The following is an 18,831-nucleotide window of genomic DNA, read 5'->3' as shown; positions in this document are numbered from 1 at the left end:
GAATTTGACGATTTTGCCAAGAAGTTAGTGCATAGAACTATACTTAGTTACTGCGACAGAGAAGAGTATCTGATGGCTAGATAAACGCAGGGTGATCTCCGTTAACCAATTAATTATTCTGGTTCACAGACTTCCCTTCTTTGTCTTCTCCATGCACTGTTTCTTGATTCAGAAAGCGTAATGACTGATGAAAATTTTTAATGAATTCGGAGACATTGCAACAGCAAGAACGAAGTTCTGTATGCAATGCACTTACTGCTTGCCGAGGACAATATTATTGCAGTATATTCATCTAAAACTTGGGTTTCGCAAAACCATACGCTCAAATACATTTTGCTCGACTTCAGCGCAAATATTGGCCTGATTTTGGTGGTGAGTACAGTGATGAAGGGTCAGCAAAAACTGCTAATAAACATTTTAGAGAAGTAGGGAACATCATCGCTCGTGTTATGGGGAGCCGTCGATGCGGCATGCAAGTACTCGCGCGCTGTCGTGCATGGAGTCTTTCGTAAATAAAATGCATTCATATCTGACACGATACAGTAATGATGTCTCACATGTTACCAAAACTAATTTTCTAGTTTTCTTAACAACTTTCTTGCTTGACGTTTCTACAATATCCAGCAGAACAAAAATTCACCAGTGACTTTTTCGTCACGCAATCGGAATGGTTTCACACCCCTTACGATAGTGTTTTTATCTCTGATTACTTTTATGTTTCCACAAAAAAATTTATATCACTTGCTATCATATACTTTGAAAATGTTCGTATATTCTTTTCAGTCCAAATATGTCGGAGGTTTTGTTTTTTTCCACAGCTCAAAGTAAAAAAAAAAGGTTTTCCTTCGAAATTTCTTCTAATGTTATTTTTTTAACAACAGCTGACAAGAGCTTTCTTTTGGAAAGCACGCCATCAAATTCTAAACTAAAAATACAGATGACTAACATTTTTTGCCGAATTTTTACTAATATTCGAAATTTTCAACAACTGGCAATGCTGTAAGATAGTGAAATGACCTTGAGGCGCCTATTTTCGTGACAGCCGCTATAGTCATTTCGTTTCCAGTTCCATTCGCAAATGGAGCGACGGAAAAACGACTGTATATATGACTCCGTATGAGTCCTAATTCCTCTGTTTTACCTTCGTCGGCCTTATGCGAGATGTACGTAGGTGGCAGTATAATCTTTTTGCTGTCAGCTTCAAATTCTGGTTCCGTAATGTTTTTCAGTAGTGTTTCGTGAAAGAAATGTCGCTTCTGGCCAGGAATTCCCACATAAGTTCACGTATTATCTCCACAGTACTTAAGTGTTGATCGAACTTAACGGTAACAAATATAGCAGCCCGCCTCAAGATTGCTGTGATTTCTTCCTTTAGCCCGACCAGGTGGGGACCCCAAACAATCAATCAGTACTCAAGAATGGCTCACGCTGGTGTTCTACAACTGGACTCCTTTATGGATGAGCTACACTTTCCTAAAATTCTCCAGATAAAATGAAACTGAACATTCGCCTTCGCCACCAGTGCCCTTATGTGCTAGTTCCATTTCAAACTGCTTAGTAACACTATACCCAAATATTTAATTGAAGTCACTCTGTCAAGGAGTGCACTACAAGTGCTGTATTCTAACATTATGGGATTGATTTTCCTACACATCTGCATTAACTTACATTTTTCTGCATTTAGGGGAAACTGCCACTCGTCTCACCTACAAGAAATTTTGTCTAAATCATGTATTCTCCTACAATCACTCAACGATGACATCTTCCCGTACGCCGCAGCATTATCAGCAAACAGCTGTAGGCTGATATTCACCCTGTTCTTTCGGATCATTTATGTCTGTAGAAATAACAGCATTCCCTGGGGCACACTTGAAGCTACCTTTATCTCTGATGTACACTCATTGTTGAGGACAACGTACTGGGTCGTCTTCCCTAAGAAGTCTTTGAGCCATTTATATATCTGGGATCCTAATACGTATTCTCGGACCTTCACTGTCTGAAGGGGATACTATGTCAAACGCTTTCTGAAAATCTAGGAGTATGGAATCTGCCTGTTGCTCTACACTGTGGTTTGCAGGATATAGTTTGAAAAAAGGGCAACCCGATTTTCTCACGAGCAGTGCTTTCTACATCCGTGCTGATTTGTAGACCAAAGCTTGTCTGTCTTAAGTGAAATCTTTCAAATAAAGACGGGTGAATGATTGTCGGCGACATCCGGCTTCAATCCCGAAACTTCATGGAATACTCATACTGTCAGGAATCCATCAAGAATCACAAGTCCAGTTTTTCCGAAAAGGGGAAATATGTCAACATCGTGTATAAGATGGAGCAAGGAACTTTATAATGAGGTCAGAACAGGCTGTGGGATGACAAATCTAGTAAAATTTTTCAGGTAATCATAGGTCAGGAATGCACCGTTGTGGTTAGCCTATAAGAGACAAATGTGCAGGAGAGTGTGCATTTAAAATAACTGATCCCAGTGTGTACCTGTTATGCTAAACAGAGCAGTTACTAATCATACTATATAAAAAGAATGGATTCAGCTCAACAGTCAGGATTAGGCTTGTTACATTAGACGATAATTGTACGGGAAGTTTACTGGGTAAGAGCTGACTGTTGACCAAGCCATGCTAAAAATATCGTAATGCCATTGATTTGGCAAGATGTTAAGCTGTACTGCATGAAGAAAACTGCAGTAAGGTAGTCGACATGTTGTACAGAAAGGTGCAATGTTATTAACAGTAAAATATGAAGGCCACATTTTCTACCCTGTTTGGTGCAGATAGAACACATTTATGTTCATTCGGACTAACGATGACACAGAGACTGGTGGAACAAACAGGATGTTCCTGTTGTCGATGATGTCGTAGTTCACAAAGTGAAGGGCTCGCCTGAAGCAAAGCGCAACTCGTAGCGAAAGTCGACGCAAGTGCGCGCAAACAGTCCACGGAGCGATACGAATCGAAAACAGGAAACAGATACACGATCATTCACTTTACTATCAGTGGCGTGTGTTGAGACTTCAGAGAACAGCGAAAACTGCAGGTACGAGGTCTGAGTAACTCTGATCTTTACTTCATATCGATATTTGAGCTGAGCTGGGAATCCAAACCTCTGTGAGATCCTAAACATAAGTTTTAATGTATGCTAATATACAGAAAGCAGGAAAAAAACATTATTTGGGGGGGGGGGATTAAAGGGACCAGACTGCTACGGTCATCGGTCAAACATTATTGTAACAAGTATAGTAGATCATAGTAGACTCAGATAAGATCAAAAAGAAAACAGAAATTAAATTTCAAACACTCTTTTTTTCTCGAATCACATTTTCCATTTTACTTGCTCGAAATTCCTGGCACCAACATCACTACAAAGTTGAGATCGTCGAAGAATTTATTGGTGTACTTTCTCGAACACGACAGCAGTCTAATTGGACACAGCTACACCGCTACACACATCCAAACGCGATCGCTGAGCGGACAGACTTTCACACACTCGTCTCTGATTGGCTGTCGTTTCATGGCCATAGCTCCACGATGGGGAGTTCCTGAACATGATCTGACCGTATTACACGGCTGTTTTTCTCCTCCCTGAATATGTATTAGTGATGGTTACTCTTTTCTGGAAGTTCCCATGTGTAGTGTATGTAACCTTATAAGGAAATGAGGATTAGCCGAGCGGTCTAAGGCACTGCAGTCATGGACTGTGCAGCTCGTCCCGGCGGAAGTTCGAGTCCTCCTTCGGGCATTGGCTTTAGGATAATTTAGGTTAAGTAGTGTGTAAGCTTAGGGACTGAGGACCTTAGCAGTTAAGTCCCATAAGATTTCACACACATCTGAACATAAGGAAATGAAACATGAGCCAAAAACGGCGCAGAGTACAATTGAAAAGAAACGCTCGAAATGTGATATTACAGAGGAACGTTGAAGATTAGATGTGTAGACTGAGTAATTTATGTTTGCGAACTGGATCGAATTGGGGAGATAAGACTTTAATGGCGGAACATGATTAAATGTAGGGATAAACTGAGAGGACATATCCCAAAATATATAGAAGTAGTAGAGAGAAATTAAGGCCAGATTACAGGAAGCAGGTTCACACAGTTGCAACGTGCCGTAATTATAACAGATATGCAAAGACTTACGCCGGCCGGGGTGTCCGAGCGGTTCTAGGCGCTACAGTCTGGAACCGCGCGACCACTACGGGCGCAGGTTCGAATTCTGCCTCTGGCATGGGTGTGTGTGATGTCCTTAGGTTAGTCAGGTTTAAGTAGTTCTAAGTTCTAGGGGACTGATGACCTCAGAAGTTACGTCCCATAGTGCTCAGAACCATATGAACCTTTGAAAACACTTACACAGCATACACAGTAACCGTGTGAAGAGTAACGTGGAACTGGTCTGCATACTTACGAGCGCAACAGGTGCAATAAAGCTTTACAAATATTATTCAAAATTTATATATACAAAAAATCTGTACAAGTTAATTAAAGGAATATTTTCATTGTATCTTAAATAAATAGTAAATGAGAACAACGGCGCCGACCACCATTGATCCATGGTGTGTGGAACGATCTAACAAATGAGAAGTTGGCTCGTTCTGCGCCGGACGCACAGCGTGTTGGCGAGCGGCAGTCCGCCAGCAGTGGTCATCACAGGGAGAAGAGCAGGGCGATGGCGGCGGCCAGCAGGAGTGCGATCGCAGGCCCCAGCGCAGCGGCGCCACCGTCGCCGTTGCTGCCATTGTTGACTTTGCATCCCGCAGGGTCCTGAGGCGTGTCTGTGTACCTGCTGCGGGGCAGGCCCAGTTCCTCCAGCTTCGCGTTCACCTGCTGCTCCAGCTCCTCGGACATCGCGCTTGTCCGTGAGAGCACCCACGAGGTCTCTGCAAAAGCGAACAGGGCAATGCCATTACAATCAGTTTAAAACTGTAGCTCATCTGATGTATATAATTGACAGTGGTAGAGTCGTGGCTTAGCTGTACTACCTATGGACAGAGAAGCGTAGTTCCCCCGTGCCAACCGTGCTGGGAATGGTGCGTATTGTCAATAAATCTCAGTGACAAACAAACAACGGAGAATTGGGGTACCCTTATGGCGCGAGTAGTATCTACTATACAGGGTGTTACAAAAAGGTACAGCCAAACTTTCAGCAAACATTCCTCACACACAAAGAAAGAAAATATGTTATATGGACATGTGTCCGGAAACGCTTACTTTCCAAGTTAGAGCTCATTTTATTGCTTCTCTTCAAATCTCATTAATCATGGAATGGAAACACACAGCAACAGAACGTACCAGCGTGACTTCAAACACATTGTCACAGGAAATGTTCAAAATGTCCTCCGTTATCGAGGATACATGCATCCACCCTCCGTCGCATGGAATCCCTGATGCGCTGATGCAGCCCTGGAGAATGGCGTATTGTATCACAGCCGTCCACAATACGAGCGCGAAGAGTCTCTTCATTTTGTACCGGGGTTGCGTAGACAAGAGCTTTGAAACGACCCCATAAATGAAAGTCAAGAGGTTTGAGGTCAGGAGAGCGTGGAGGCCATGGAATTGGTCCGCCTCTACCAATCCATCGTTCACCGAATCTGTTGTTGAGAAGCGTACGAACACTTCGACTGAAATGTGCAGGAGCTCCATCGTGCATGAACCACATGTTGTGTCGTACTTGTAAAGGCACATGTTCTAGCTGCACAGGTAGAGTATCCCGTATTAAATCATGATAACGTGCTCCATTGAGCGTAGGTGGAAGAACATGGGCCCAATCAAGACATCACCAACAATGCCTGCCCAAACGTTCACAGAAAATCTGTGTTGATGACGTGATTGCACAATTGCGTGGGTATTTTCGTCAGCCCACACATGTTGATTGTGAAAATTTACAATTTGATCACGTTGGAATGAAGCCTCATCCGTAAAGAGAACATTTGCTCTGAAATGAGAATTGACACATTGTTGGATGAGCCATTCGGAGAAGTATACCCGTGGAGGCCAATCAGCTGCTGATAGTGCCTGCACACGCTGCACATGGTATGGAAACAACTGGTTCTCCCGTAGCACGTGGTCAACATTACCTTGTACAGCAGCAACTTCTCTGACGTTGACATTAGGATTATCGTCAACTGCACGAAGAATTGCCTCGTCCATTGCAGGTGTCCTCCTCGTTCTAGCTCTTCCCCAGCCGCGAGTCATAGGATGGAATGTTCCGAGCTCCCTAAGACGCCGATCAATTGCTTCGAACGTCTTCCTGTCGGGACACCTTCGTTCTGGAAATCTGTCTCGATACAAACGTACCGCGCCACGGCTACTGGCCCGTGCTAATCCATACATCAAATGGGCATCTGGCAACTCCGCATTTGTAAACATTGCACTGACTGCAAATCCACGTTCGTGATGAACACTAACCTGTTGATGCTACGTACTGATGTGCTTCATGCTAGTACTGTAGAGCAATGAGTCGCATGTCAACACAAGCACCGAAGTCAACATTACCTTCCTTCAATTGGGCCAACTGGCGGTGAATCGAGGAAGTACAGTACATACTGACGAAACTAAAATGAGCTCTAACATGGAAATTAAGCGTTTCCGGACACATGCCCACATAATTTTTCTTTATTTGTGTGTGAGGAATGTTTCCTGAATGTTCGGCCGTACCTCTTTGTTACACCCTGTATAAAAAGCCCATAGAGTAGAAATACCTCTGGAGTGAGCATTGCGTCCTGCGCATGTTGTCAACATTAAACTCGAATTGAAACGTGATCTACGGACGGCGTCGATTGTTTAGCGCCAATTCGCGTCCGCTATCAGGTAACGTCACGTCTCGTCACATAACACCAAAATATTGTACAATACCTTTCGAATGGAGGCATTCGCACAGGTCGTCAACGGAAGGTCACGTCATTTCACGGTACGTCAAGGTTTCTCGGGAAGAAAATTTTAACGGTATCAGTCTGTTAACATCTTAAGTTAACCTATTTCCGCCGCGCTCATTCTCCTTATAGTAGTGGATTTTGTACTGTTGTATCTTGATAAATGTTTATTTTATAATAGCGCTTTGTTTTAGTGACAAATTGGAGGTGTTCCATGACAACTGGGATATTTTTTCCACTTTCTTACACAACTGAGGTTGTATATCTGAAGGCGAAAAGTTATTTAGGTTTTACGATAACACAACGGCGCTGACGCCCACAATGTATATGTACAAGAACATAAGTAGACGAAGCAAATTCCACCATATGACATTTTAAGCAAAAAAGTCAGCTTTAATGAAGGAGTAAAACATAGTTGTTTATGACGTTATTAATTACGTAAGAAAAAACATAATGGTTAAGTTTAAATGGCTTCATTAATTCGTTTGAAGCTTTCTTTGATGTGTATGAATGTACATATTTTCCCTAGCAAATAATTGTCGATGTTTTGAAATGTCGTCTCACTTCTCAGTAATATGCCAAACATAATTGAACAAGAACATAGGTTATAAAGTTTGCTTCGGCCATTGAGAAATTTTGTCGTTGTTAGCTCCTCAGTTCTGATACATACTCTAACATTTTATGCATATTAGGGATGGTGACTCAAAACCCCAATTTCGCCGTTCAGTACTGTGTTAAGCGACTTGACGAGATTTGACGTGAAAGACATTGTAAATACATGCTGACGTGAAGCTTCTGTGACGTCATGCTCGTTCATTTTGCTCTTCAAAGCTAAGAGCCCAATTTATTTCAAATATCAGACGTAAACTGCTATGGTGCCTGTAAAACGTCTATACTAAATCCACAGCACTTACGAAGGGAATCTGTCTTTACTAGCGATATGACAACATTCAAAATTTATAGGACAAATGTCGGACAAATCTACGGCGTCCCGAGATCATGTGACCATTGTGGCAACGTATGTTGACAACCCAAAATCAATTCTGCGCTTCTGAATGCTCACTCCAGAGATATTTCTACTCTATGAAAAAGCCCAGTGAATCACGACATGTAAACATTGGTAAGCACAGTGTATGTGGTCAGTAAGACACATCAAAGAGAGAGCTGTGAGGATCCTCAAACATAATGAAAGCAGTATGTTGAGGGTAAGCTCACTAACTCACACCAGATGGAGCAGTAGAGGACCTCTGCCACCGGTGGTCTATGAATCTTTGTAAGGCGTGGCAGTTAATAAAATGGGAGGCCCACACTGACAGTGGCATGAACAACCTGTAAATATCTCTAAGGCACTCCAGTTGGAGTAATGGGGAACCCCCATCCCAAAAGTGGTAAGTACAGCCAGTGCCCCATAAAGGTACGCCAGTTAATGAAGCAGAACGACATACTGGTAGTGGAATGTATAGATTATAAACCTCATTAAGGCACACTAGATGGAGCAATGGGGAACCTCCATGCTGAGAGTTGTATGCACAGTCTACAAACATCATTAAGATACACCAGATAACAGAAAGAGGGGTGGGGAGAGGGGTGAATGGCAGCACATACTAAGACTGATATGTAAAAACTACAAACCTCATTAAGACTCACCAATAGGGTACCCTATGCCGAGAGTGGTATCCATAACTCACAGTATAAGCTCAAAAATACATATGAGATGATGCAAGGGGGGAGCCCATAGTGATAGTGGTACATTCCGTCTATATACCTCAGCAGGACAAACGAGATGGAAAACTGATGGCATCTATGCCCAGAGCGGCAGTACATTCTGTAAAAATCACTAAGGCATGTCAGTTGAGGAAGCAGGGCCCACAAACAGAGTAATATGTACAGTACACATACTTAATAAGACACATGGATGAATAAATGGGGAACCCTCATGCCTAGAGTGGTATGTACTATCTACAAGACTTGGTAAGGCACATTAGAGTGACTACTTAGTTAGAGACTGAAGGAAATTGTCACTGCCATTACTTGAGCATATGCAATTTTCTCTCGCCAGTCGTGCTTGTCACTACATTTCGTCTGACCTGATATTACGTTTTGATGTTACTTTTTGGTCTGCATCTCTATCGTAAGCCGTTATCTACATCACAGAGAAATTTTCAAGGTCTATTAAGCAGTTCACTGCGCTTCTAGGCTCCTCCACTGGAGTATAACTCCCTTTTTATTATTTATAGACAGTGATCTGCTGTGGAGCTACAGATAATCCATCAGTTGTAGCCTATGTGCAACTTGTCAGCTCCGAGAGGAGTGATTTCTCTTGAAGTGTCGTACTGAACGAGTTTTTGGGTTCCAACGTTTACTATTTCATATTGGACAATCTACCACACTGTTGTAAGTCGACAGCCTTTCAGATGGTTGTATTCTGTCCTGCAACTTTTTCTATCGCGATCTAATAATTCCGTCTTTACGTAACTGTTACACCAAACATCGTCTGCAAGATGTATTGCATATTCTGGCCTTTGGCCGCCTCTACTGTTTTTCCCTTCCGGTGCTCCTTCAGAGCCAAATTAATTATTCCCAGACGCCGACCCAAGTAGACCACTAACCTATCCCTTTTACTAGTAAGGATCTTCCGTGCTATATTTCACGATCTATTCTGTTTATTGCTTCCTCATTCTGTACTGTAGCCTATCTGCCGACTTAATGTTTAAGGTTCTTCGATAGCCTTGCATCTCAAAAGTTTCCAGATTCTTAATCTCCATTTAATTTCCATACACTGCACTGATCCAAATATACACCCAGGTATTTCTTCACTTGATATCAGCAGAGCTTTTTTAATTGAAGAACATTTTCTTCGCCGATCATCCCTTGTAATCCTGCTTCCTAAACCTGACAGTTCTTTCACTCCCTCCATTATTGTTTCATTCTCAATTTTGATGTTAAGTAAATCGGTATTCTCTTTGCTCTTATTTTTCATCACATTCATTCCCCTTCTGTTATCTTTATGATGTATTGTGTGCCAAGTATACTATCCATTCCTTTCAACAAGTCTTCTTTACACCAGACCGGAAAGGTTATGTCGCTCGCGAATCTTAGCATTGGTTTTCTTCTACCTCAAGGATGCTTTGCGATTTTTTTAACCATCCACCAATATTCCCTTTTTCTTTAGGGATATTCTGTAGCAGTTGTTTCGGAATACGTTAGTCGCCCATTCTTTCTGTATGTTATAATCATTCTTTTCTGTATTCCATAATCTTTTCATTGAAGTTGTAACTGCATACGTTCTTCCGCATGGTGTCATTTTACTATCTGTCTCATCTTGTTACACCCTGAACTGTCCTCAAAAATCTCATCTCGGCTGTTTGGAGTCTATTATGTGATCTGCAATTCATAGCTCAATTTACACTTCCATGTAGTCCGCAGGGAACTGCCATAACTTGATAAAATTTTATCATTGTGCCCTTACGTGTGTTTCCACAGGGCGTTGTTTTAATGATGCCACATATCATTTTGAATCTTTCAGTCTGTTTTTCAATATCAGCTTCGCCAAGATATGGTATGCACAATTCAAGTATATGAAGGCATTAACTTGTTGAGTAGTTTTGTTTTCCGGTATGAGTTTATAGCTTAAAGGTTGTGGGACTTGGAATACCATGGACTTACGTAACCTTACCTTCGGTATTTCCCTGTACATCAAAAGGAATTGACTGCATTAGTGGCTACTGCAGTAAAAAGAAACTGAGCAAACTTTCTTCAGCCGGCCGCTGTGGCCGAGCGGTTCTAGGCGCTTCAGTCTGGAACCGCGCTGCTGCTACGGTCGCAGATTCGAATCCTGCCTCGGGCATGGATGTGTGTGATGTCCTTAGGTTAGTTAGGTTTAAGTAGCTCTAAGTCTAGGGGACTGATGACCTCAGATGGTAAGTCCCATAGTGCTTAGAGCCATTTTTTGAAAGTTTCTTCTTGATTATTTATTTGTTTCGTTTCGACCCTTTACAACCACTAGCGACTTGTTCAAAATGCCTTTCGTCTTCCCAATATCTTTTCATTCAATCGCTCGGTGTGGTTCTCTCTACTTCCGTCATCCTGGAATTAGTCATGACCTTCCAACACATTCACATACCTGGACCTACCCTGCACTGCTGAGTACTCAATTTTTTGCCTTATTCCAATTGTTTTCAAATCATCGCTGACTTTCTTAGTCCCGTTGTTTCCTGTTCAGCAAGTTGTGTTCCATACTTCCTTCGTCAATATGTTGTCGTCCACACTCGTGATCTGCCAGACAAATCTCACTCTTTTCTCGGTGTCACATTTGACACTGGTACTATACTCTTATAAAATTCCTAACTTACTCCAGACTTCACCTTGTTTTATCGTGCCTGATGTCTCTCTAAATATTTGCATCCCCCTCCTCACCGTCTCTTACCGAAGGCCGCCGTCTCCGGTGCACACAACGAAGTGTTTGTGATCTGGCGTTCTTGGATCCATAGTTTGTCTCTGCAACATACCGTAGTTTTTGCAGCATTTGTAACTTGCCTGACACGTTCTTCTTTGTCGTAACTTACCTACTACGTTCTCACTCAGTTTCTGGCTCGTTGCTCAACCTTCCAATCGGTCTTTGCGGTCAAAAGCTTAGCGCTGCTGAAAGTTATCGTGAGGCGTACTTTCTCCTTGTTAGCAGTGGGATTAACTACCTCAATTACCTGCATTAACACTGCTCCCGCTACAGTGGCAACTCAGTTAATAGTTCGGCTTGGAAAGTAAACACGGAGCACACGATAATCAGTTATTTCTCCCTTACGAGGTTGAATTTCCAAAAACACTGAAAGAGATATTTTTTTGTTATTTTAACCGAGAAGAAAATTAACAATTTTCATATACGTAGTTTTAAAAATGCTTTAGTTGTTCTTTAATAATGATTTATTTTCAAAAAAATTTCACCCACTATCTTACCCCCATAGTTGTTGAATTTCCAAAAATGTTGAACACGGACTTTTTTTATTTATGACAGAAACCAAACACCAATTTTCGTAGGTTTGTCTTAAAAATTATCTTAATAGTGATATATTTTCAAAAAACCTTTCATCTCTTATCTAACCTCCTTATGGATGGAATTCCAAAAAATCAAATTTCACGTTTCTTTCCTTGGTGGTTTGGACTGGGTAATGGTGCGTCATTGATTCAATCGGTCACTCAATCGGGACACTGCCTTCTACGTATAATGATATTGCTCATTTCTTATGGAGAGCCAACGCTTTTAGTCCTGTTCCTGACCACATTTCCGCTGCTAGTTCTGTTAAATCCTTGCCTTACCGCTGCGCTGGCAGGTTCTCGGTGTCAGCTTAGTCTTTCTTGCGACGCATAAACAGGCCCGTTGCTGCAAGCGGCATGCCAACATCCCATTCCGCCGGCTGCCTGTGATTTCTGCAGTGCTCTACTGCTATGTTTCCAAAAAGTCACCGAGAAATAGCGGCAGTGCTTCATAACTCGGACGCTGTCCACTCAATTTCAGAAAGATGAAACGCTATTATTGAGAAACTTTACCGTAATATCAGCAAAACCGTAACCTGCATAAGTGTGACGTAATTTCTGATTTCTATATTATATTTTAAATAAGTGACTAATTGTGTAGATAGAGGTACTCTGTTAACAGCCATTTTGATTAGTGAGAACAGTGTTATATCTACCAAATTTTTATACTTGAGACCCAGAACAGAACTGTTGATCTTCAACACGCTTACTGACACAATGATAGAATATTGATGAAGAAACGGTCTTTCCCATCGACCAACTTATGCAGGATGATCGCAATTCGGTCCTATAGTTGCTACAGAGAAGTTCCCTCCTGAAGCTCTCACAAGGCTGGTACACTACTCGGTGAAGAGTGGTGTGAGTATTTAAGCAAACTATAGACACTTTTCTATGTGACAATTCCCTGCTCTAATAACTCACACCTCTACAAACCTACGAACAAACTGTCTGATCCTTGATAGGAAGAATCAGTAATGCATTTTGTTCCAAAGTCGAACAGACAAGCTGTTAAGCAGGTGGTCATAATGTTTTCGCTCGTCAGTGTAAGAAGCGCGTGGATTAATTTGATCTTATCGAATTGTTTCCTTACAATCGTTTGAGAAAGATCTCAGACCGGCTGGCGGGCGCGTGATGTTCTCGTTGGTCTCGTGGATTAACTGGCGTCTGAGAGTTCCCGCCTTGTAGCCTGGGTCGGCAGACGCCAAACAGGACTCTCGATTGGTCAGCGCTGGTGGCATTCATCGTACCTTACCAGGCCTCACAAGGAAAATAGCACCGGAGGTATCGCGGGAAACGTGCACATCTCCCTGCAGGGCAGGTGGCTAGCAGAGGAGAAAGCCCGCAAGGCAGCCGCCACAGGGGCCGGCAAGTAAGCTTGCAGCGAGTCTTACTCCGGGAGAGGCGGGCCTAAGGCTGTACCTCAGTGGCACTGGCAACGTTCGTCAAACGTCTCGCCAGACGTCGCGCGATTACATCGATCGACAGCTTCGTCGCGGTGCGTCCGACCCCATTCGTCAGTTTTTGACGGGGTCGAGAAGGTTTTGTTAGGTTAATTTAGAATCTATCTTCGAAGTAGCCTAAATTTTAGCCTGCAGTTGTGGAATGGGCACCCTGACGCCTCTGTGCTTGGAGATGAGCGCTGCAGTGGGACATTTTCTGTTAAATAGACGCCTAACACAAGTAAATGAGTTACGTCTTAAAAAGTTTCATTACTTTTTTACCAAATTTGTATTCTCATAACTGATAATGTAACGACGTGCAAAAGACAAGAAAACTATCTTTTAATGAGAAAGGAGCTACGGTTACGATATATATTCAAAGATTGCATTTAACAATTTCCAAAAGTTGTAAAAGTGGCGAATGCAAAGCCACTGAAAATATGTGAAAGAGCGCTGTTCTTTTATCTTCTTCTGTTAGTGTCAACTTTTCTCGTGTGGAGCTTGAGCTGAGAGGATCTAAGTGTCATAGTTGTAACAACATTTGTTCGATAAAGGTTGTTTGAATCTACCCGTTCCGGCGGCTCCCTTATTAATTCAAGCCATTACCTTGTGTTTTAATCATTTATGCTGTTTTCTTCACCTGCTACAGGCAAAAATAGGCGAGGTTGGCGGCTGATTATCCGGACACGAACGATCGGACACAATTAGTGTCCTTCCGTTAATCATTTTTCAAGTCAGGGCCAGAATCCACCTGAGATATTTATTTAGATCAGTTCTCGGTCGTACGTAATAATTTGCAATTAAAACTGCGCGGGTCTGACCGCTTCTCGTTTCCGAACAATGAAGTCTGCCAACCTACTCAATGGCCTAATACCACTCATATCTGCAAATAAAAATCAAGAGGGTGGAGTGGTTTGTATGATGCACCAACCCACTCCTTAGTAAAATTACCCACCCTCAATGAAGGTTCCGTCCACGTCGCTACTGTTCTATTGTTCTAAATTGCTCCATTTGTACACCATTAAATTCTTTCGGCCTCTTTTAGTAACGCCTCATCTGGTTCTCATCTAGAGACTGGGGGGAAATGTTTCAGTCTGTCTCGAAAAGAGCGCGGCGAGTACTGCACACACGGTCTTCAGTTACTGGAATTACGAGACAAGTTTTACGAATATCTCAGACTAAGGAAAGAAAGCCATGCCTCAAAAGTTAAAAACGCTTTAACTTTGTGACACCATTTTCCTTCTCTCTCCGCCGATTAGCGTCAGAAGGCGACGCCACCTTTGAAACCAACACTCTGTAACTGATGGTTTACTTATTGATAAGTGTGTATCACGAAAATATGTGGTTTCAGTTATACAGATCTCCAAAACAAGTTATTCAGGGCATGGATTATTATGCTGCAATGGCAGGACGAGCATAAAAGTTTTCCAATGAAGTTATGAGTACATTATGGTCAATTTACACGGTGAAAGTAGGTGTTTCTATTAATGTAAGTCAGATTTTTGGTTTTACAGCAACTCACATTATTCTAAAAGTTTTGAAAGTTAATGAAATACAGGTAATATATTCAGATAATCAGGTTCTACTACTGGAAACTACATTTCTCTTTAAACACTCCCCAATGGATTTGAGAAAGGAAGTAACAAGATTTCTGGCAGCATTATTATTTCAGACTGAGTGCAGCTTTTACAGCATTTGCATGAAGCATAGTTCCACAATTCGGTACAGAATAAATCAGAAAATTTGTAGTATTTGGAAGCAAGAGTGAAAGTATTCGCTTTTAACTTAGTTTTTAGGACATCGTTAATAGCATCCAACATATCACACAAAAACTTTGAAACTTTACTTTTCAGAAAGTGATACAGGCCTAATTATGGGAAATATGTAATCGTCAGATGTCCAATATCAAATCGTCACTTCTAGTTTTACTTAGCTAGAACTGCATCTTTAATGTATCGGATTTTTAATGGAGATCGAATCACATCTCTTCAAGTGATCGAAATCTGTTTTGCTGAATTTATTTGAAGCTGTGCATACATACATTGAGTAACATTCAGTGGCTGTCATTGAACACACGTGTGAAAGACAAACCTAAAGTTTAGAGCAATATACTCTGAATACCTAAAGCAATGAAAAGTGGGTGCACCTACGTACACCATACTTGCAAACCACTTCATGTAACAGAAACACCACCCTAGTGGCATAAAAACACCAGTGAGCATTAATAATAATTTGTAGACAGGTAATGTCCATCTACCACAACCGTAAAAGATCCACTACAATAACTTTAAGCATAAGATGTGCCATCCTTGTCACTTGAACATATTTTTCGAGGTTATAATCTACACCTTGATAGAGATTTTGCTTACTTGTGGTTTCCAATAAAGATGGGATTTTAGTCTATAGATTCCGAACTCACTTTTCGTTATGGAGGTCATCTCCTCCAGCTATTCTGTTTTTATATCATCAATGGTGTAAAAATGTCGTCCTTTCATGGTACTCTTCAGCCTCAGGAATGGAAGAAGTGGCTGAGGCAATATAATGGTTGTTTTTTGCCAAAAAATCACGAACAAGCACGAGTAGTTTTGCCGCAATTCTGGTCGTATTCTTGGGATTGCTCGGCGCTGACGGTGCATAACTTCGCAACTCATGATGCACCATCCCACAGTAATCGAGGAAAACAGTAAGAAGAACTGCCAGCAAGTTTCATATCGGCGCACACTCCGCTGCAGAGCGAAAATTTCATTCTAGTAAGAAGAAACTTTACATTTGTTCGAGCTTGATCTTTTTTTGGTCTTGGCTCCTCAGGCAGTTTTCATTGGGCGATTGGGCCTTATTTTCGACGTCTTACCCGTGTACTTGTGTTTCGTCACCTCTTATAACCTTCTTTGTCGGCCTCATTCAGTAATTCGTGAGCAATTTTGTTCTCGACATCGATTTTGGGTGAAGTTCAACAATTTCGGAAAAGACTTTGCTGCTACATGTTTCATGCCCAGAACTTCCCCAGAAAAGAATCAGCAAGCTCTCTGATGGTGATCCGGCGATGTTCCAGAACCAGTTTCTTTCCTTCTTTCACATTGTCCTCTGTAAGTGATGTACTAGGGGTTCCAGGGTGGTCATCCTCGTCAACATCTTCTCGAGCCTTTTTGAAACGTTTATACTTCTCGTAAACTCTTGTCTTACTCATAATAGATTCACTAAAGACCACATTTAGAATGCAATGCTGCATTTTATTCCATTGTTTCGAACAAAATATAATGCATACTCTTTGATCTATCTTTTCCGAAAGTGAAAAATCGCCGAGCACTCTAAAACACGTATGACCTTTTCGATAGTAAATAATAAGCTACATATTCAAAACAGCCGTAAATGCAAACATGCATAAGGAACGTTTGTACAAACAAGATAAAAAAATTAAAATCGTATGTATAAAACATGCGATATTGAAACATTACCGTTACTTTCTGGCACACCTCGTATATCCCGATTGTGATATTTTCATCCTCAGGGTGCCACAAACTCCTCCTTTGACTAAACTCATCAGTTTCCCCCAGTGCTTGTTTGTGTCGTGTCGGCCATTATGACCGAAAAAAATTTATATGAATTTCACCGATTGTCTTCCGAAATCAGTACTTTCGGGCCTACTGATCAAAACGTCGGTCTCCATCAGCCGCTGTCGGAAGTTGGCGGAATCGACCGATACTGATGCCACTGTGACCGCAGACTAACTGGGAGGCATACCACTGACCGACTGCGACCGTCAGCGCTCTGGGTCGCACACGTCAAGCCCTGCCAGTCGAAACCAGCACACGGGATTGGCACGGCCGCCACGTTGCTGAATCTGAGTGTAGCTTCATGAGTTGCGGTAAAGTGAGCGTCTTGTTGGTACTGTTTTAAGAGTTGCATCCTAGCCACGACCCAAGGGACTCCATACCCGGGGCACCCGCCCACCCCCCCCCCCACCCTCCTAGCTTTCAGGGAAAGGAAAAAATGTAGCGAAATCAGGTATTCTTCGTTCAAAAAATGATTTAAAAGTCGTTATTGTGCAGGTGTCTAGCAGGGTGGGAGCTGGAACTTTGTTATGGCTACTTACAAGTCGCCTTTCGACTTCCAAAATATTAAAAATACTTCACACCCCGCCTCCACCCCACTCGGTTTGGCCACCAACCCCGCCCCCCCACCTCACCCCCTACAAACTATCGTATGGGCGCTCTTGCTGACCTATCGCTGTCACCAAATCCCGAGCAGAAATCGCCCACCACCTCCAGGTCAACTTCAGTTAATGAATCTCTAGAGAAGAGTTTTGTATCTCCGAGATGGAAACAGAGTATACATATCGCACTGGAGTGGATTATATAGAATTCTTGTGCTATACCACAAAGAAAGCCCACTGGAATAATTTTTTTAAATTATTCTTTTGTAGGGTATCATCGGCGCGCCGAGGCTGTGGGTAAACTACCTGTATATTCCAGATTAGAGATCGAAGTACTATACCACAAGTGTAAGTGACATTTACAATAAATCATACACTATGTTGGAAAGAAATTTCATTTTACCATTGTATTTAGAAGTCCCAAAAACATAAAATTTGTAAGCAATTACTAATAACTTTAGTCTAATTGAAAAAATAGTGAATTGAATCGCTTAAAAGGTGAAACTGAGAGACTAAGTCACAAGCTAAGCAAATAGCATTGAAATTAATTCTCCCCGTGAGTGAACAATGAGCTAAAGGAAACACCAAAAGAAGAAAGCTCAATTTTAAAATCTGAAAACTATGTTAATTAGGTGTGTGACAATTTCGTAATCAATTATTCACTACCGAATCAAAGTCGACCGCAGTACCTAACACTAAACACTGTCACTTTAAGAAAAATTTGTGACTCAGTAAATTCCATTTTTTATCCTATGCGTAACACATATTTATGACAACAGCATAAAACCGCGCGACTGCTACGGCCGCAGGTTCGAATCCCACCACGGGCATAGATGTGTGTGATGTCCTTACGTTAGTTAGGTTTAAGTAGTTCTAAGTTCTAAGGGACTGATGACCACAGATGTTAAGTCCCATAGTGCTCAGAGCCACAACAGCACAACACCGCTGATTGGTTGCTGATTCCATTAATAACACCGAAACCTTCTCAAAATGTGTATTAGGAATCTTGCAAGAAACCCGCATTCCATATATTGTAGTCACTTTAAAACGTTAGTCAACATTTCGAAACCATGAGTTGAAGATCTATAAGGAGTGTAGACCATAGTGTGACAGAAATTTTCAAGAGGATCCCCAAGCCATCTAGAACTGGCAAAATGGGTACCCGTGGCCTAGAGAAGTCTCCTGGTATCAAACATAGGGCTTAATTTGAGGAAGGAATTTCTGAGAAGGTACGTTTGGAGCACACCATTGTATAGTTTTCCCACATGGACTGTGGGAAATCCGGAACAGAAGAGAATCGAAACATTTGAGATGTGGTGCTACAGAAGAAAGTCG

At 41.9% G+C, this 18,831-nt stretch overlaps 1 protein-coding gene across 1 annotated transcript in view; it reads right to left on the bottom strand.

The window, feature by feature from the left end:
- Positions 1-4,436: 4,436 nt before the first annotated feature.
- Positions 4,437-18,831, bottom strand: part of LOC126180393 (uncharacterized) — a 144,698-nt gene continuing 130,303 nt past the window's right edge. The window contains exon 29 of the mRNA XM_049924690.1: positions 4,437-4,881. Coding sequence (XP_049780647.1) covers positions 4,649-4,881 — 233 coding nt within the window. The 3' untranslated portion in view covers positions 4,437-4,648. The remainder of the gene's footprint in view (positions 4,882-18,831) is intronic.

Source organism: Schistocerca cancellata, chromosome 1, assembly GCF_023864275.1.
Source record: "Schistocerca cancellata isolate TAMUIC-IGC-003103 chromosome 1, iqSchCanc2.1, whole genome shotgun sequence".
Lineage (NCBI taxonomy): Eukaryota > Metazoa > Arthropoda > Insecta > Orthoptera > Acrididae > Schistocerca > Schistocerca cancellata.
The sequence above is the reverse complement of the archived record's forward strand: the minus strand, read 5'-3'. Positions and strand labels throughout refer to the sequence as shown.